The following is a 20,861-nucleotide window of genomic DNA, read 5'->3' as shown; positions in this document are numbered from 1 at the left end:
ATCCGGTGCCCCACCAGCATCCCGATCAGCCTGCGGATCAGGCGGACCCTGAGCCTGAGCCCATGGAGAAGCATTTTCCAGAGCCTGTACTGGAGGAGGACATCCCCGTGGAGCAGATCTCAGTATCTTCATCCGAGCCATCTTCTGAGGAGCCACTCACCGCCTCTATTAGTGGACCGGCGAGTGCTGGTCAGACCAGTAGCACGAGTGCCAGTGCCCCTCCCGAGATTATAAAGATTTCCGATGACGAGGACGAGGATCCTGAGGAGTGTTATGATGTAGTTGTGATCTCCTCTGACGATGACAGCTGAGTCCTGGGAGCTGCGGTTGTGCCTTTTGATAGTTTTTTTTTGTGTTAGCCTAGCCTTTGTGTTAATCTCTCACTTTTGGTCAGACTCACTGAGAGAGTAGGGTGTACATAGTGGACTAGGCTAGTTCGGGTGCCAGTTTAGGGGTTTTCTATATGGACCAGGGTCCAGAGTGTTGGGTTGTACATAGTAGTATTTCTGAAGGGTTGTATGCTAACTCAGGATATATATATATATATACATGTACGACAGTACCTGTATGCTTATGCTTGTGTATGTTTAATTAGTTGTCCTTGCAAGTTTTCTTTTAAAAGGTTATCCAAAACTCGATAGTACGCTAACCCGATTACAGGCTTAATAATACATAGTAAAGGTTTCATGTGAACAAGTTGGTGACACTTGATTTCTGGTATGATCATGACTTACTGGGAATTGGGTCGTTACAACTTGGTATCTGAGTAGTTCGTTCCTATTAAAGCCTGGGGATATGGACTGAATCATGCTTCATTGCATTCTCTGAGTTGTGTCTCATGCACATAGGATATCGTTGTGATATGAATTGCATGATTGTCACTGTGTTTCCATTTTAGAGACTATTCACACTTTGCCTGAAATGTTAAGACTGATCTCCTTAATATTACATGTTGGGTGTGCACAGAATCTTGATGGCTGCACGGGGACGAGGACGTGGTAGGCGTGGTGCAAACCATGCAGAGGAACCGACGAGGGGTGCAGATGCTTTTATAGCTGCAATGAACACCATGGCTGAGGCTGTGTGTGAAACGGCAACTGCTACTACGCGAGCAATTGACCGTTTAGGGGAGAGGAACGGAGATCGTAATGGAGGACGCAATGGTGAGTGTGGTGGAGATGGTAATGGTAATGAAGGTGCCGGAAACCACGATAACCCTATGACACTGGCAACCTTTCTGAAGGTAAATCCGCCCAAGTTCAAGGGGACGCTTGTTGCAATTGAAGCTGACAATTGGTTCCGTAGTATTGAGAAGTCATTGCGAGCGCAACATGTACCAGAAAGACAGTACGTGGAATTTGCAACCTATATGCTGGAGGGAGAAGCTGAACACTGGTGACATGGAGTGCAACGCTTGTTAAGGCAGGTGGTGGAAGAGATTGACTGGGATACTTTTAAGGAGGAATTTTACAAAAAGTACTTCCCTAGAACTGTTCGTGATGCTAAAGAAATGGAACTGATGCAGTTGACACAGGGAAATATGTCAGTAGCAGAATATACTCGGAAATTTGAGGATTTGTGCCGATTCTCTAAGATCTGTCAGGGAAACCCAGACGATTTTGAGGAATGGAAGTGTTTGAAGTACGAAGGAGGACTCTGCGAAGAACTAATGCACTCGTTGGTACCACTGCAAATACGAAATTTTGCAGAACTTGTCAATAGGAGTCAGTTGGTGGGAGACTGTACCAAGAAGGTGGCGGCAGCAAAGATGAGTCGCCAAGAATTACCTCCGAAAAATTTTAATCGGTATATAGCCCCTCAGGGAAGGAACTTTAAAATGAATAGGACACTTTCTTATGGGAATCAGCAAGTTAGTAATCTTCCTGCTCGTGACAATATCGATAGGCAAGGATGAGATACTGGAAAGCGACCACAGCCAGCACTAACAAACCTTGTTTGTAATTAGTGTGGGAAGAACCATGGTAGGAATCCATGTCGATTGGGTTCGAGCGTTTGTTATTTTTGTGGTATGCCTGGACACATAGCGAGGAATTGTGAGAAGAAGATTGCTCAAGATTCAGCTAAATCTCAGCAGCCAGGAAGAGTATTTACAATGATGACTGAAGATGCTCGTACTCGAACTCCCTGACCCAATGTCAGTATTGTGTGAAGACTCGCTCCTTAACTGCACTTTATGTTTCTGGTGCGTCACATTCTTGTATTTCTTTAACTGCTATACGTAAGTTGAGACGAGATGAGGACACACAACATACCTGAGGACTAGAAAATAAGATAAGAACCGTTTACTCGCACCTGCTTACAAGTAAAGGAAATGTTGAGGGCAAAATTTCCTTTTAGGATGCAAATTTTTGTTTATAGCAATTTTCGAGGACGAAAATTTTTGTAAGGTGGGTAGGATATAACATCTCGGATTTTTTTGAAAATTAAGTAATTAGTTATTTATAAGTTATTATATTATATTGAGATTTTGTTTTTAAGAAATCTATTTTTTTTAACAAAGATAAGTAAATAAAATTTTATGATTATTGAAGTTTAATTTAAATATAACTTATTTTATTAGTTTGAACTCTTTATTAAAAACTATTTTGATAGGCAAAAATTAAGTTAATCTTTTATAGTTATTATTATTATTATTATTATTATTATTATTATTATTATTATTATTATTAGTTACTTCTTTCTTTTATATATATATATATATAACCAATGAGGTATGTCCTTTTTCATGACACCTAACCCTTTTCTTAATAAATGCTTCAGCACTAATCCATTCTTTCTTTTAAATCATGAACAAGTCAATTAAGAAACAAAAAGAAAGGAAACGTGGCTTGTATATATATAACACTTTGACACCTAATGAGTTTTAGTATCACAAAATTCTCATTCAATACCCTTAGCCTTTAATCACATTCATCTCTTTCATATCACCGAATGAACGAAAAAAAAAAAGAGAAAGAAACAACGTGAGAGAGAGAAGAGAACGAAACCATGGAACCGTGAGTTTCCAACTTCGATTTCTTGCGATCCGCAACTCCAATAAAAAGTCTAATCCGGTAAAAGTGTTCGTATCTTCCTCCTCTACGTGTTAGCGTTACTTTTGTCCGGTGGAAATCGACGGTGACGTAGCGCCCCTACCCCTTGAGCTTGACCAACTGGAGTTCTAGGAGGCACGGAGGATTCCGGATGTTTTTCCCTTCAGCAACACGGTCAGAAAGTTTCTCTAGAGTTTCGAGTATTTCGATTACATACGAAGGTAGGGTTTTGATAAATTTTCACCGACTAAATGATATTTGAAAGTAAATTGATGTTTGGATTGAGTGTTATTGAAATTTGATTGCATTTCATATTGAATTTTGTTGATATATTGATATTTTGATGAAGTTGTGTTTAATCAGCTCGAGAATGGATAAATTTTTAAGTTAATATTTTGATAAAAATAAAACAGGTTTTCGGTCTCGTTGAAGGACAAGATATTAGTTTGGAAATTTTATTTTAAAGGATGCCATTATATTTTTATAAAAATACTGATGTTATGTTTATTATTATAAACTAAGTTTTGAAAAGAAAATGCTATTTTGAGTTTTTATTCAAAAATTACTACCATAGGAGAGCAGAGGTGACATTGTTTGGGCCTTAGTGCCAAATGTAAAGTGGGGACGCCCACACACTGAGAACTGTTTTCCAGATGTACGCTTATTGATTTGGAAAGTCACACTGTATGCGGCCTAGGCGTACGACTTATAAGCACACTGATGCATCTGGAAAACCATATCTGGGACTTGTGCCCGGGTAATGTCGGGAGCGGGTAGGCAACCGACACATGAGCTCATGGCCTGCGTTAGGAATAGACATGCATCATTCTTGTTGCACATTTGCATTTTACTTGACATTGTGAAATTGTTTGTGATTGTCTTCTCGTGTTTATACATTCTTTAATGTTATTCTGAATTGTGGTGACTAGATATTTCGTTGTGAATTACTTGAACTGTGGTAATCCTGACTAAACTAACTACCCTCGACCCTACTAAAAACCCCCCAGTTCTTACCCCTTCTCTTCCTCCCCTTCAGATGGAGACCGAAGTTATATTTTACGAGATGGACCCTCCCTATATATACGAGGATATTGTACAATATAGGTTTTATGTAGTAGCTGCGGAGATTAGGACTCGTATGTACATTCTGCATGATCATCCTTTCCATCACCCGGTTGACACTCCACAGTTTAACCCCGACATGCCCTATGAGTTTCCACTGCAGTGGCTCCACCCGGATGCTCCATTTCACCCGTTTCATGATGGGCCGGTGCCTCACCAGCATCCTGATCAGCCTGCGGATCAGGCGGACCCTGAGCCGAAGCCCATGGAGGAGCATTTTCCAGAGCCTGTACCGGAGGAGGACATCCCCGTGGAGCAGATCTCAGTATCTTCATCCGAGCCATCTTCTGAGGAGCCGCTCACCGCCTCTATTAGTGGACCGGCGAGTGCTGGTCAGACCAGTAGCACGAGTGCCAGTGCCCCTCCCGAGATTATAGAGATTTCCGATGACGAGGATGAGGATCCTGAGGAGTGTTCTGATGTGGTTGTGATCTCCTCTGACGATGACAGCTGAGTCCTGGGTGCTGCGATTGTACCTTTTGATAGTTTTTTTTTTGTGTTAGCCTAGCCTTTGTGTTAATCTCTCACTTTTGGTCAGACTCACTGAGAGAGTAGGGTGTACATAGTGGACTAGGCTAGTTCGGGTGCCAGTTTATGTGTTTTCTATATGGACCAGGGCCCGGAGTGTTGGGTTGTACATAGTAGTATTTCTGAAGGGTTGTATGCTAACTCAGGATATATATATATATATATATATGTACGACAGTACCTGTATGCTTATGCTTGTGTAAGTTTAATTAGTTGTCCTTGCAAGTTTTCTTATAAAAGTTTATCCAAAACTCGATAGTACGCTAACCCGATTATAGGCTTAATAATACATAGTAAAGGTTTCATGTGAACAAGTTGGTGACACTTGATTTCTGGTATGATCATGACTTACTGGGAATTGGGTCGTTACATGAGTTCGTTTGCTGTTCAAATTCTTCAACACCTTCTGCCATAGGTATTGTATTAAGGTCGAAATCAATTGCCATACAAATTACAATGATAAAAAAGATTTCTTGTAAAATTTCTTGACTTATACACTATTGTGCTTGCAATGGTGTTATTCTTGTGATTTTTGAATGAATATGATGAATTAACATAAAGTATATATTAGGACAGGTTTCATGTTTCATATCTCTAATAATGGACAAAGAATTAATTACAATTATTTAATGTAATTGATAATATAATTACCGTTCTTAATTATAATTATTATTAATCTTTATTGTATTTTTATATATAAAAATTAAATTATAAAAAGGAATATTAAGTATTGATTACAAGAATGCCTAATAAAAAGGAATATGATTTTATAATTAATATCATTAATAAGTAGATTTGATAAGAATATGATAAGTAGAATAATAAGAGAGTGGGATAAAAAATAAAACTGTTATTAAGTGATGTAAATGAAGTAAATTATAAAAAGTTTTGACTAATTATGGCCAAAAAGTTTTGATTACCAAACTTTTTCCTATTTTGATATAATAGAATTGCTTAAAATCCTTAAATATAATAGAAGAGCATAGTAACTAATTTAAATTAGTCTAATTATTTGTTGATTAGTCTGCTTAAGTAAGTGTCGAGAATTCAAATCTCGTTTTGTATATACTGCAATTTGTTAAATAACGATAAATTTTTAAATAGAGTTTTGATTTACGACAGATTAACCATTAACTTGTCGAAATAAAGAATATCATAAAAAAAGAGGGGGCATAGTCAATAATGTATTTTAAGTTTTTAACATTTAGTTTAATTTATTAGTGTATTAACATAAACATGCCTGATACACATACAAGTCTTTTTGGCTTATAAGCTATACAAGTTGCTCCAAATCCAAGAAAAAAATACGCACACCACTCTTTTAGAATCAAGTGTTCAACGCACGCGCCTTAATCACTCTTCCACAACATGTTCACTCTTCCTCTTCTTCCTCAATCAAAACGCAAACCGTCAAGATTCAAGGGACATTCGAAAGAAACTACGATTCTGCAGAACCGTTCCAACTCTTCGCGAAGAGTAGAAGAAATCAAGAAGAAAAGATACAAATCTCCATAAAAAATCACCAGAAAAAACGAAGAAACACTATTTAAGGTACTGTTTTACTGTTCTTCTAGGTTTTTCTTCTAGATTGTCTCTGCCATGTGCCTCATCCTTAACCAGCAAAACATTAAAAGATTTCAAGAAGAAATATACTGTCTCCCCCTGTTTTGGGTGTATTTCTATAACCCTTTAGGTGTATTTCTGTAACTGTTTAGGTATATTTCTATAATCCTTTCTGTAACTGTTTGGGTGTATTTCTATAACCGTTTGGGTATATTTATGTAATCGTTTGTGTGTATTTCTAAAGTTCCATTATCTTCAAAACGATTTCAAAACTTGATTTCAGAAACCATGAAAATCGAAAAAAACGAAGCAAAGAGAGAACGCACGAAGGAGATCCAACAAATTTAGCAAGAAACTCGAAAAAAGAAACGAAATCTTTTGAAAAATGAAAGTTATATATTTGCGCATTAATTTATTTAAATTGATTTAAAAGTCTGTTAAAGAAGCACGTAACATAAGCAGTGCATTTAGTGGGTTTCATTCTTTTCAAATTTATAAAGTTTGTAAACGCAAAACACTTGTATTTAGATATTTTCTTTAGCATAAAAGGGGACATAACCAGATAATGTGTATGTAAGGCAGTTATTAATTAATTCATAGTTTAATAATTACTCTCGTGTATCTTATTTGAACTTGAGATGTTTCGGATTTGACTCCAATTCTTTTTCCTAATAAATATATCAATATATAATTCCCAATTTAATATCACTTTAAAGAAAAGGTTTGTATATAATAATCCTCCATTTTAAACTATTTTTTCATAATTATTTGCATAACGAGTATTTTCCTAGTGCCGATGATATAGTAATCTAAAGCTAAGTATTTCATTTTGCAAGATGATTCACAACTTCATCACATCCCCCTAAATAAAAGAAATTATCAAATTCTAATTACGTTAGTAGTTATTAATTAACTAATTAACTAGTAACTTGGACAATTCTGTAATAGGGGTTTAATCATGTTTAAATTTGTTAACTTGTTCATTTTCGGCAGGTGATAAACTGATAATTATCATGAAGAAGTGAAAATAAAAAGTGGGATGGGAAGTTGAGCTGTTTACTTTGGAAATAACATGATTGTAATATATATAGTAATGTTATATGTACACTAAAATTAGCTATCAAAGTTAGTCACCAATATAAAAATATATGTTGAAATATAAATACACATTAAAAATAAATTAAATCACTTCCAACCTAGCTAGTAGCAATGAATAATTAAGCCTAATGCGTTGCTATTTAATTTTAGTAGTTACTTCATCGGTGAAAACCATCCACAGTTCAAAGGTTTATTAGTTTTACAACTTTAGATTTGGACATAACAGTACAACTTAATCATGAGAAGTGGTTGCGATTACAACAATCAAAGTAGCAATAAAATTCTTAATTAAATCAAACTTGAAAGCTTACAAGACCAATCACAAGCAAACATTGTCATTATTATTCAAAACAAAACCTTCTATATAGCCCACCACCAACATCAAATCATCCTAGCTAGTAGTAATACTATTGTTGACAACTTGAAAAAAAAAAAAACACCTCTAAATTGGTTGTTAATAACTTTTTTTATCAAACCAAGTTGGGTTGGTCTAGTGGTTAGCTCACTAGTCCGCTTAAGCAAGTGTCGGGGGTTCAAATCCCGCCTTGTGCATGCAGCAACCCATTGGCCAGCGGCAAACCCTTAATGGAGCTCAGTACCGCGGCGGATTAGTCCTTGGCCTGCCGGGCTGGGGGATACCGTGAGAAACCAAAAAAAAAAAAAAACTTTTTTTATCAGACAAATTAGTTTTTAATTAAAAAACTTGACATATTGGTTTTTGATCATTTATAATATTATAAAAATTATTTACTAACAAAATGAATAGATAAACTAAGATCTTATCTTTCAAAATTTTACATAATTTAATATATTATTAACTATACTTTTTTAGAAAATTTAAGAATTAATTTGTCCTTTTAATTTATTAAATACTACCTTTTCTACTATTCTAAAAGACCAGCAGTCAATTCGTAAAAAAAATATTAAAGATTAATTTGTTTGTTCAATATAAAAATTTCACCTTTTTTTCCCTTAATTTAACTTTTTTGTCTAGCCTTCATTTTTTTTATGGGTTGCTGCATGTATAAGGCGTGATTCGAACTTCCGACACTTATTTAAGTGGACAAATGAGCTAATCACTCGACCAACCCAAGTTGGTTGCCTTTATTTTTTTTGTCTAGCCTTCATTTATTACTGGGCTTTGAATTACCCTCTTTAATGGACCTGAATTTGTACAAACTTGGACAAAGAAGTTAAAAAGGAGCAAATTAGAGAGCCCAACCCAAAATAAATAAAATAAAAAAGAGAAAAAGAGAAGGTGAGAGAGCAGAGGTTTATCAGTCGACTCACCAGTCACCATTTCTTTCCCCTCATCAATGGCTTCTACAAACGTCTCTTCTATCCAACTCCTCTCTTTCATTCGCTTATTCTCTTCTATTCCCCAAAATACCCCTACTCTTTTCTTCAATTCCCACCCTAAGCCCTCTCTCAACCTCCGCGCTATTTCTCCCAAGCCCTACCACTCATCCAAGAGGTCTCGTCCATGGCTGCCGGTGGTCCTCGCCGTTAAGAACCTCAGCGACACGGACCCGGTCACGGTGTCTCCGGAGAACGGAGAAATTGCCGGAGATTTGCCATCTTCCGCCGGAGTTTACGCCGTTTACGGCAAGGGCGGTGAGCTTCAGTTCATCGGTTTGTCACGGAACATTGCGGCGAGCGTTTCTAGTCATTGGAAATCGGTGCCGGAGCTATGTGGCTCCGTCAAGGTAAAGAAGCTTTCTTCTTGCTATGGTGATTTTGTGGTTTCGGAAATGAAGTGTGAGAAAGATGCTGAGTTATGTGTCTGGTTCCATTTTTGAAATTGTTTATTCTGTTTGCTTCTATTGTTTTAGTTTGCTTGTTTAGAAAAAAATAAAATAAAAGTGGCTTTAGATTTTGAAGAATCGGACTTAGACTCGATATGGCTAGTAATTGAAGTGTTGGAGATGAAGTTGGAGTAACATGTATTGTGAGAAATGTGGTAGATGTTTGCTTTATCAGGTTATGTGCGTAGAATTAAAATCCGCTTTAAGTGAAGAGAGTAAGAGGGTAATATGATAGATAGAGGAAGGGAGTAGTTGAAACATTAAGGAAGATTTAGATTTGAGGCTCTGACTTGTGGACATGGTTAATTGGTTATTATAGGTAATTAAGGGAACATTTGTTTGTTGTTTGTGTTGTCTTTTGTTGTTGTTGAATGAAATCTTACCATGACTAGGAAATGGTTTAATTTTGAGTATCTGACTTTGATGAGGAAGGAACCATGCGACATTTACGTTTCAATGTTAAAGAAATGAATACATAATCCATGTACATATGATCTGTGAAATCAACCTATCAGAGTTTATTTGAGTGAAGTAAAAGAAAATAGGTGGGACTTGGAAGTGAATACAAGGTTGTGTTATGCACAATAGAATGCTAGTGTTGATGGCTGAACAACACTGATTGAGGCTTATTCTGGGATGAAGTTCGTTGACTCCCCTGACAGCAGTCATCAGCCAAAGGATGCTCTGTGCAACTATGCTGTAAAGAATATTTAAGGCTCCTTTTAGAAAGGGGAGAGCAACATGGTGCAATGGGCATTGATTTCGACCCCCTATATTTGAGTCAGTCAACTCCACACCCATATTTGATGCCTAGAGTTGCAAGAGCTGTATTGCTTACCAGACCATCCCAAAATTCTATTGTACTGTTTTTCCCGAAAGTTAGAAGATTTGGGAAAAGAGATTTATGCGCTCATTTCATTTACACGGATTAAGTAGATAATCAATATGAATTATCTGACTTGAAATCTTTGACTTTATCCTGCTTTTGATTTAATTTAGTTCAACAAAGTTGGCATGATAACAGGTGCAAAGTGCAAACCAACAATATTGGAAGTGACAGAGTCTCATGATTTGTTGTCTTGTTTTGTTTTGTATGCCATAATAATATGATCCAATTAACAGAATGTTTTAGTCTGATTAAGATCACCATTCTCCAAATCTCCTGTCATATGACTTTCCTGGTTGTGATTTTTTTTTCTTTTTTGAAATTGTATGTTTTAGTTTGGGGTTGTGGATGACCCTGATAGATCAACTTTAACTGAAGCATGGAAGTCTTGGATGGAAGAACACATAAAAGTCAGTGGAAAAGTTCCACCTGGTAACGAGTCAGGAAACGCCACTTGGGTCAGGCAGCAACCAAAGAAGAAGGCTGATCTTCGATTAACACCTGGTCGCCACATGCAATTAACTGTCCCACTCGAGGAGCTCATTGACAAGCTAGTAAAAGAGAACAAGGTAGTTGCTTTCATTAAAGGATCTAGAAGCGCACCAATGTGCGGATTCTCACAGAGGGTGATAGGCATTCTCGAGAATGTAGGAGTAGATTATGAGAGTGTAGATGTGCTGGATGAAAACTATAACTATGGATTGAGGGAGACACTGAAGCAGTACAGCAATTGGCCAACATTTCCTCAGATCTTTGTGAATGGTGAACTAGTTGGAGGGTGTGATATATTGACCTCTATGTATGAGAAAGGTGAACTTGCTACTTTGTTCAAAAAATAAATGTGCAAACTACTCTGCATTATTTAGATATTCTTTTGAAATGAGGGAACTGGGAGTGGGGATTGGAACATCAATACAGATCATGTAACGTTTTGTTGTATAACTCCTTTAGATAAAAGGAAGAAAAAAGAGAGAGAGAGAGAGAGAGAGAATTAGTTATGTATATTTGATTTTGATCATTGTAGTAAGTAGAAAGTGTTTGCTTTCTGAATATGTTGTTGTATCTTGGTCTTTTATTTACACTTTACAGCCTCTGCAAAATGTTTATCAGGCGTTGCTCTAAAAAAAAATGATGACTGCTGGAGTGCTGGCTGCTAAAATAAGAGATTAAATTGGTTTATTCGTTTAATTTTACGGATTTAAATGGACATTATCGCATTTTGGTTATGAATTTTTTAAAAATGATTAGCTAAATCTTCTATCTGAAAAATGCGACTTTGTTAGTCTTTATACAAAACTAGCAAGATATTTTGCACGGGCAAGAGAAATGAAGATTACAGTGGTGTGAATGTAAAGTGTATTTGTGATATTGTTTGGTGTAGAAAATAAAGGAGTATCGTTATGATTTGAAAAATTATATGTAAATTTTTAAACAAACAGAGAATTTTTATTAAGAAAAAAAAGAATAGGCAGGGAGTTTTTTGTTATTTTGTTCTTTATGAGTGATATTATGAAGATATAAATTATAGTTTGGAATATTTGCCATTTATTTTTATCATTGAGATTGACTAAGATTTGATTTGTATTAAATATGAACAATGAAGAGGGATAAGAAATGATAGTTTAAGTGTTGGAATAATAGTTGTGAAGTAATATTAAGATTTGATTTGTATTAAATATGAACAATCAAGAGAGATAAGAAATGATAGTTTAAGTATTGGAATAATAGTTGTGAAGTAATAACTAATATGTACTAATAATTATAAGAGTTTTTACAGTGCAATGCATATAAAAATGACATAAGTTGATTTAATACGGATATGAATAAATAGTTGGAGTGGAATTACTGAAATGAGCAATATAATTATTAATTCTTTGGGATATTAAAATATCTTATGTGGTAACATGCGAAGCATTTAACATTAAAGATCTGGATGTTACTGCCGGATATGTAATATTGATAAGAAATTTATACACTTGATATAAATTTGGGGTCAGGAAAGAATGTTAGTAAAACGTGACACCGTGATTGATAATAAAGTTAGAGCAATGTGAACGAAAAAAACAAAAAAAAATTTATAAGACAAAATGAATGTATCTATATATGAGAATAATAATTAAGAAATACTTGATGTTAAGCCAAAAATGGATATATCTGTATATGAGATAATAATTAAGAAATATCTGATGTTGAAGATTTTGTCATACATTCCTAAATACTTCTCAGTAAACAGCATTCTCTCTTTTGTTAGTATTTTGAGTAAATACTAAATACTAATTTGACTTCTAATCATATTTTTTTTTTTATAGATTACGAGATTTTCGAATAAAAATATATATTTTTTTAACTTTTGATATTTAATTTTATAAGATTGGTGAGTTTTCTTTTTCTTTTTAAAACATACTTATATGACATGTTAATATTAATATATCTTCTATTTAATTTTTATAAATAAAAATAATTTAAAAGTTATTAATATTTTTTTTGTTTTATGCGGCTAATATATTTGAAAAAAATAATAAAAAAATAAAACTTAAAACTAAAAACTAAACGGCTTTGACAATTATCATTAAAAGACAATGAGATTTTTAATAAAAAAATTTTGTTAATCGTAATTGGTTGTTAAAGGATAAATTAAGAGTTTAATATGTCATGTAGGTTTATTCCGTTAATATATAGAGAAAATATTAATAAAAGAGTTAATCAGTCTCATAAAAATAAAAATCAAAAACAAAAAAAATGTACTTTTTTTTTGTTGAGAACTTTATTATTTTTGAGATAATTGTTAGAGACCATTTAAAATTTTCTCCAGCAATTTCTACAACACCCTTTTTTAGAACAAAACTCATTGTATAAAATCACAATGAGATATATAGTTAATCATAATTACACAAATATGATCATTAAATAAGATAAAATATATTTGGTTTTCGACCACAAATACAATATACTTTGCAAAAGTAATTTTAAAAATCTACAAGTTATTTATACACGATTTTATATAATACACACATTTGCAATAATATGCTTTTCACGAGTTCTTACAAGTTATTCTATGATAATTCTTCAATGATAAAGAATAGAATATGCTAGTGTTGCTTAAAAGAAATAGGAGAACTCTCATTTTACATAAAAAATTTTACATAAATAATTAAAAATATTTGTGCAAAATACTTATAAAAGTAACACTTTAGAATATGCATGTAATGCGAACAAAGCCATCTACCAAGTTAAATTTGTAAATTTTGGTAGATGACAAGATTAATGTAGATGATTTACAAAATTTTAATGTGAAACTCCTAATATTTTAGGACATTTGAAGGAAAAATATTTTGAAAAATCCAAGTGTTTTGTTCTTTTTTTTTTATAAAATTTTAGAATTTACTGATTGTAATGTTGTATAAAATAGGTGTGTGGTTAAATTTATTTGTGCTACAACGTACATTTAGTAATTATACAAGAAAAATATATTTTTTCACTTATGAAGATTTTTCTATATTTATTTGGTGTCAACATCTTAAAAGTTTAAATATATAAATAATGGTTTTTATAATGTAAAGACTTTTTAAATTTAGTTGTTATTATTATAATTTTTACATCATATCAATATAAGTATCATAAATTAATAATTATATAATAATATTTTTTATGATATTTTAGTGTTAAAATAAAATTATCTTTTAGTATATATTTTATTATTTTTGTATTTTTTATTTATTATATATTTTTTTATAATATTTTATTATTTTAATTAATAAAATATTATAAAATATTGACTTTTGAAAAAAAATATTCAAAGAGATTGTTTGAATTTTTAAAAATTTTCTTTGAGATTTTTAAATGTTTAGAGTCGATTTTGTATTTTATTTTAAAGATTGATTTGTTCATTATGAATACATAAATATTTAATAATTACGTATGTAAGTTAATATTTTTTATTGTTGTTGGTGATTAACAAAAAAATTATATTATTTATCTAAAATAAATATTAAAAAATATTTTATATATTTTAAAATTTAAAATATTCAATTTTAAAAATTGTAAAAATTGATTTGGATATTTTTTATTGTTTTTTAATTTCCAGTGACCAAAAATGAAAAGAAAGAGAGAGAATTTAATCTTGAGAGTGGATGTGTTGGGAAAATTTTTTGCTTTGGCGCACCGGCTAAGTTTTGACAAGATACAGTATTTTTAAGTTTGGCCACGTGTCAAGCCAGTAATTATGCTGTTTTTGGAGGGAATATTGTTGTTGCATCATCGACTGGACTGCATAACTCTTCCTTTTATATACAAGTGATTTGTACTAAAAATATAAATTTTTTTATACATAAATAATTTTTATAATAATTTAAAAATATGGTTAAAAAAGAGTTAAGTTCTTCCTAAAAGTATTGGGTAAAAAGGTGGAACCCAAAAGAGCACTTTGAGGAGTTAAATTTCTTTTCATTGGAAACTATATTGGTGGAAGTGAATTGGTTGGATTTGAAGTGTAAAGAGCGTCCTGGTTGGAAAGGAGTCCTTCTGTTGAAGAAATTAAAGGTGTAGTTTGGGAGTGCGAGCCCTCTAGGGCAGCCGGTCCTGATGGTTTCAATTTCAAATATATTCGGAGACTTTGGGACGTAATTAGGAAGGATTTCTGCGAAACTGTTCTGGATTTTTTTGATAGTGGAATAATGCCCAAACAAGCAAATTTGACGTGGGTAGCTTTGGTTCATAAGGAAGGAGGGAATAATGACTTAAAACACTATAGGCCTATTAGTATGGTGGGCTGTGTTTATAAAGTCATCTCGGAGCTTTTGGCGAATAAAATGCGTCCTTTTATGCCAAGGCTGGTGGGAGAGGTTCAATCGGCTTTTGTGGGTGGTAGGAAGATTTTGGATAGGACCCTTATAGCGTGCGAGGTGGTGAATTGGGTGAGAAAGAAAAGAGTGCCGGCATGGATTGTTAAACTGGATTTTCAGAAAGCCTACGATCGTGTAAGATGGAGTTTTGTGGAGAAAGTCTTACTTAACATGGGGTTTGGTGTTAAATGGAGGGGGTGGGTTCAAGCTTGCTTAAAGGCTTCTATGTCTATCCTAGTAAATGGTTGCCCTACAAAACTGTTCATTTCGGAAAGGGGTCTTCGGCAAGGTGACCCGATTTCGCCATTTCTTTTTGTGCTGATTGGTGAAATTCTCAATAGCACGATGTGCCGCCTGAGGGAGAAAGGTTTGTTGAAACCGTTAGAGGTTGGTAGGAATAGGGTTAAGTTGTCTCACTTGCAATTTGCAGACGACACGATTTTGTTTTGTCCGTGTGAGTTAGAAACTATCAGAGGCTACAGAAGATTGCTAAAAGGTTTTGAAATGATGACTGGAATGAAGATAAACTTTAGAAAGTCAGCGATTATTGGTCTGAACTGTGACGAAGAAGTGGTGGACATGGCTTGCGATGTTTTAGGGTGCTCTAAAGCAAATCTCCCAATCAAGTACTTGGGCATCCCCCTCGGAGCTAATCCTAAAAGAACGAAGACTTGGAGGCCTGTGATTAACAAAATAGAGGAGAGGCTGAGTGGTTGGAAAGGAAAATTACTATCTAAGGCAGGTAAGCTTGTTTTGATTAAAGCTGTCATAAATAATCTTCCAATGTACTATCTAAGCATTTTCAGGATGTCGGTAACTGTGGCAAAAAAATTGTGTCTTTGCAATGTGGTTTCTTTTGGGGAAAGGTAGACGGGAGTAGGGGTATGCCTACTACAAAGTGAGATATCATTCAGAGACCCAAAAATCAAGGTGGTTTGGGTGTTAGCGACCTAGTGTTGAAGAACATGGCTTTCTTATTCAAGTGGTGGTGGAGGTTTGAAAAAGAGGAGTGTCCTCTTTAGAAACAAGTAATGTGTTCTTGTAATAAAATTAACAGTTTGAATCTGATTGGTTTGGAGGGCTGTGGCAGTGGTGGTGTGTGGACAAATGTTATGCAGATTGGTGGAAAAAATAAGGAGCTTTTGGGGGTGTTTAGAGAAGGTTTACAGTTGATAATTGGGAATGGGAATAGGACTAGTTTCTGGCATAGTGGGTGGATAAATGGTGGAGCCCTTAAGGATAGGTTTCCTAAGCTGTTTTCTGTCGCTCTTGATAAAGATTGCCACATTAGTGATTGTGGTATTTGGGATGGGTTGTCTTGGGTGTGGCAGTTTCAATGGAGGTGTCAACTCTGGCAGTGGGAGCAGGAGGAGGTGCAGGAGCTGCTGAACTTCCTGCCAAAGTTGGGTACCTTTAGGGGAGGTGAGGATTCAGTAGCTTGGCAGTTTGAAAGTTCGGGATCTTTTTCTATGAATTCCTTTCTGCAGACTTATCTTAATCAACAAGGGCAGAGTGTTGGAGTGGTGGGTAGTAGCGGTTTTTCGAAGCTCTGGAAGGGGCCTACCCTGCCTCGTGTGAAGCTGCTGTGTTGGTTTGTGATGCATGAAAAACTTAACACTAGAGAAAGACTTTTCAGTTGTGGCGTTGTCCCTCAGCCAGAGCGTGTGCTGTGTGGGAAGTTACCCGAGTCGGTTCACCACCTATTTTTTGGTTGTGAGCAAGCGTGGAAGGTTTGGTCCTTTGTGTTGAAGGAATTCAATGTGATGTGGGGTTGGCCTGGGGAGTCTCTTAAGTGCTTTGAATCTTGTTTTGGAAGGAATGTCCCTAATAATTATAAAGAGAGGTGGGTTCTGTGTTTTTTTGCTGTCATTTGGAGCTTATGGAAAGGTAGAAATAAGATGATTTTTAACGAGGAATTGTTCTCAGTAGAGTCAGCAATCAATGAAGTAGTAGTGTGTGTTAACTACTGGTCTCGACCTTTGGCACCTCTTGGTTGATGGATTGAGTGCCTACACCCTGGAGATCCCCTTGTGTTGGTGTTATTCCCTTTTTGTTGGCCTTCGTTTTGTTTGGATTTGGCTTGGCTTGCCTGCTTGTTGTATCTTTCTTACTTTGGTACTTTTTATTTATGTTTGTTTTGTTTGAGGGCTGCCACTTGTGTGGTGGTTTGCCTAGAAACCTCACCTCCTGTTGGACTTTAGTGAGGATAGAATTATCGAAAAAAAAGTGTAAAGAGCGTCATCTAGTTGAAAGAAAACCAAATTAGATGTCCTTTCACTAATGTCACATGTCAGGAGCTTTAGTTTAACTTGTAAGAATCAACTTTTTTCATTGAACAGTTGAAAAGACTTAAAGTGACGGAAATACCAAAAGATATTTAGGATAAAAAAGAGTAAACCAAATATCAGACTAAAACCATTGGACAATAGATTTTCTCTTCGTCTTGGTTTTACACTATAAAAAGGACCTTCACCTTCACCTTCACTTTTCATCTTGACCTTCTTCTGGACCTTTCTTCTTCTGAAAACAGAGAAACTAAAAAACTCATCTTTTTCTCTTCCCAAAATTCTTCTCATTGTTCTTCATTTCATTCATCACATTCACGAGTAAAAACTGGCATTCGGGTGTTCCACCAGAACACTCAACAACCATTAATCAGCCCTTGTCCACTTTAAACAAATCTCATTCATCCTATTGTGACATTAGTGGAGGTCTCAACACTTGTTCTCCACCTCTATTTATCATCATTAGTTTTTTTATTGCTTATTCGTCATTAATAGAAGTGTTTTCCTCACAAGTATATATACTTACCCTAAATCTCTCATCCTAACCATCATTTTTTACACTTAATCTATTTTTCACAAAACTCACTCGAATCACTTGGCGACTCCACTGGGGAAGAACACTTCGACGTGATGGCTAGAGATCAAACAAGGTATAGAACCCCCTCACCACCTCCATTCGCGAATCCTGAGAATATGGAGGAAGACGAGAACACCCCAGTTACTCGTAGGGAGTTGGCGCGTATTCTAAAAGGCAAGAGATCGTGAAGCTAAGTTGCAAGAATTGGAAGGAAAAAGAGAAGTTGTGGGAAGCAAGATGAAAGAATATCACCGGAGACCAGCATTGACTTATGACAAAGCAAATTCAACCCGGGGTGTTCTTAGAGGGAGATCTGGTACTAAAATCAGTAGGCGCAGTAATGAGAAAAATGTCTTTGTCAAAATGGGCTCCCAAATGGGATGGTCCTTACATTGTTTCTGAAATACACCCCAACGGACACTGCATTCTGTTGGATCCGGAGCATGGAACAACTATCGGCCCCATCAATTTCAAGTACGTTAAGAAGTACTATGCCTAATTTCAACTTTAGTAGTTAGAATTTTAATTCCAAAAGTCTTCTTTGTCAAGAGCCAATGTTTATGTTATATTATTTTGCAAGCATCCTGTAATGCATGAAAAAACTGCATTAGCAATCATACATTCAAAAGGTGTGAATGATGCATCTTAAGAAATTTGTAGTACAAAATATTTTTAAAAAGTGAAGTGTCCCATCCTCCAAACTCCTAAAAAAGAGAGAGCATAAATAGGGCAAGAAAGTTTTGGATACCTTCCTTTTTTTATTTGTGATTTCATTGGAAACATATACAAATAAGGATATAATATCTAAAGTTGTAAGGTGAAAGATCTTTATCAAAAAATCCTTATAGCTAATTCCAAAATTAGCAACCCAATATACATGGGGCTGAGAAGGGTTACATGAGAACGAAGGCAAAGAACATAATAATAAAGATTCAGATAACAAAGAGTACAGAATGATCATCAGAATTCAAAATGATACAAGTTCAGAATAACAAAAGTTTCAGAATATTACAAAAGATGTCAAATATACAATAGCAGATATTCAAGTGTCAGAATCTCATACAAGAAGATAGGAGTACATATTATATGACAAAAAAGAGCAAGGCTGAAAACAAAAGTAAGAAAAGAAGAAAAAGAGTCTTACCAAGTAAGAAGACAGAGTAAAAAGATAGAGTGAATTAAAGTTGAATGTGAGAGTGCCCTTTACCCTAAGAAAAATTCCTAATTGTTGAAGAAGACAGAGGGATTGGATGGTGGTGATGATAGTAGTGATGATATTGCGCTGTGTAAAAAAATGCCCTAGTAAAAATGATGAGGAACACGCGATTCTCTATCCTTCCAAATGTTCTCTCTCCTATTTATTTATTTAATATTTAAAATTTTTGCACAATAATATTCTTTTATTAATTTTTTATAAATACATAGTCATATTCAAATTATACAGATATATTTATATTTAAATATTATAATATTTACATATATATATTATTATAACAAAAAAATAAATAAAAAAGAGAGATTTGATTCTTTAGAGTTATAATCTATTTTTTTTCAAAAAAAATATTATGTTGATATTTTGTTTTAAAAAAAATTGTATAGTTCTGTTGAATACAAAAAAGTTCAATGCAATTTGAGAGAATATTTTGTATTCTCAAAAACTGCATGGGACTTATGATTGTGTACTAAAAATATAAACCCTTTTTATACATAAATAATTTTTACAATGACCTAAAAATATGGTCAAAAAAGAGTTAAGTTCCTCCTAGAAGTATTAGGTAAAAGGATAGAACCCAAAAGAGCACATTGAGGAGTTGAATTTTTCTTCAGTGAAAATTATATTGGTGGAAGTGGATTGGTTAGATTTGGAGTGTAAAAAGCGTCATCTAGTTGAAAGAAAACCAAACTAGATATTCCTTCACTAATGTCACATGCCAGGAGCTTTAGTTTAATTTGTGGGAATCAACTTCCTCCATTGAACAGTTGAAAAGACTTAAAGTGACGAGAATACCAAAAAATATTTAAGATAAAAAAGAGTAAACCAAATATCAGACTAAAATTATTGGACAATAAATTTCCTCTTCGTCTTGGTTTTACACTATAAAAAGAACCTTCACCTTCGCCTTCATCTTTACCTTCACTTTTCACTTTGACCTTCTTCTCGACCTTTCTTCTTCTGAAAACAACATAAAAATTAAAAAATCCATCTTTTTATCTTCTTATGACATTAGCAGAGGTCTCAACACTTATTTTTTACCTCTATTTTTTATCATTAGTTTTTATATTATTTATTTGTCATTAATAAAAATATTTTTTTCATAAATATATTTATCATAAATCTTTCATCTTAATTATTATTTTTTTATATTTAATCTATTTTTTATAAAACTCACGTGAATCAACAAGATAGATAAATTTTATCTCAGTCCTTAGTAGTGTAGTGAAATAGCGCTACATTGTTCGTATATATTTTGTGAAGTTATTAATATAAGATCCGTGAAAAGGAAAAATGGAGAGTTAAAATTGCAGTTGAACTGCTCAACAATTCCATCACATGCACACTGACAAAAACTGTGTCATGTTTCCAATTTCCAAGAGCCCATTTTGAATAAAATAGTTGTGAATGTGGTGTGTATATATATGGGAAGTTATCAGGTGTACTGAAAACATGGACAGTATTTCAGTTGTTTTAATTGAAATTTTAATTAATATGTATTATATATATATTTTTTTATAATTTAAATTAATAATTAAAATAATTAAAACAATAATATTTTCAATATATCTAAAACTCTTCTTATAACTTGAAATGTTCAATAAAATTTATATTTTATTTAACAGAAAATAGAGAATTCATAAAATATTATATATACACTTCATATATATAGACACATAATATTTTTAAATGAAATAAAGCAATATTATTATATAGGTTCACTAAACATGCTTACATCATCATCCTAGAAAAACAAGTTTTATTCAAATCAATTCTAGAACTATGGTTACTTTTTAAAAATTATTGTCTCTTTGAATAGGAAAAAATTACCAAAGACTTTAATACACGTCCACTTCTGGAGCCCTTGAAATAGAAATAAAACAAATGAAT

General features: G+C 33.9%; 2 protein-coding genes across 2 annotated transcripts; both read left to right on the top strand.

Moving 5' to 3' along the window:
* Positions 1-8,625: 8,625 nt before the first annotated feature.
* Positions 8,626-11,117, top strand: LOC107475139 (bifunctional monothiol glutaredoxin-S16, chloroplastic). The gene is made up of 2 exons (XM_016094753.3): positions 8,626-9,070; positions 10,391-11,117. The coding sequence occupies exons 1-2, from the start codon at positions 8,681-8,683 to the stop codon at positions 10,892-10,894; spliced, it is 894 nt and encodes a 297-aa protein (XP_015950239.1). The 5' UTR covers positions 8,626-8,680; the 3' UTR covers positions 10,895-11,117.
* A 3,611-nt stretch (positions 11,118-14,728) lies between these two features.
* LOC107475226 (uncharacterized) lies at positions 14,729-16,893 on the top strand. The gene is made up of 2 exons (XM_016094859.1): positions 14,729-15,762; positions 15,954-16,893. The coding sequence occupies exons 1-2, from the start codon at positions 14,729-14,731 to the stop codon at positions 16,891-16,893; spliced, it is 1,974 nt and encodes a 657-aa protein (XP_015950345.1).
* Positions 16,894-20,861: the final 3,968 nt, after the last annotated feature.

This window comes from Arachis duranensis, chromosome 2 (assembly GCF_000817695.3).
Source record: "Arachis duranensis cultivar V14167 chromosome 2, aradu.V14167.gnm2.J7QH, whole genome shotgun sequence".
NCBI lineage: Eukaryota > Viridiplantae > Streptophyta > Magnoliopsida > Fabales > Fabaceae > Arachis > Arachis duranensis.
Note: the sequence above shows the minus strand (reverse complement) of the source record. Positions and strands in the feature narration are given on the sequence as shown.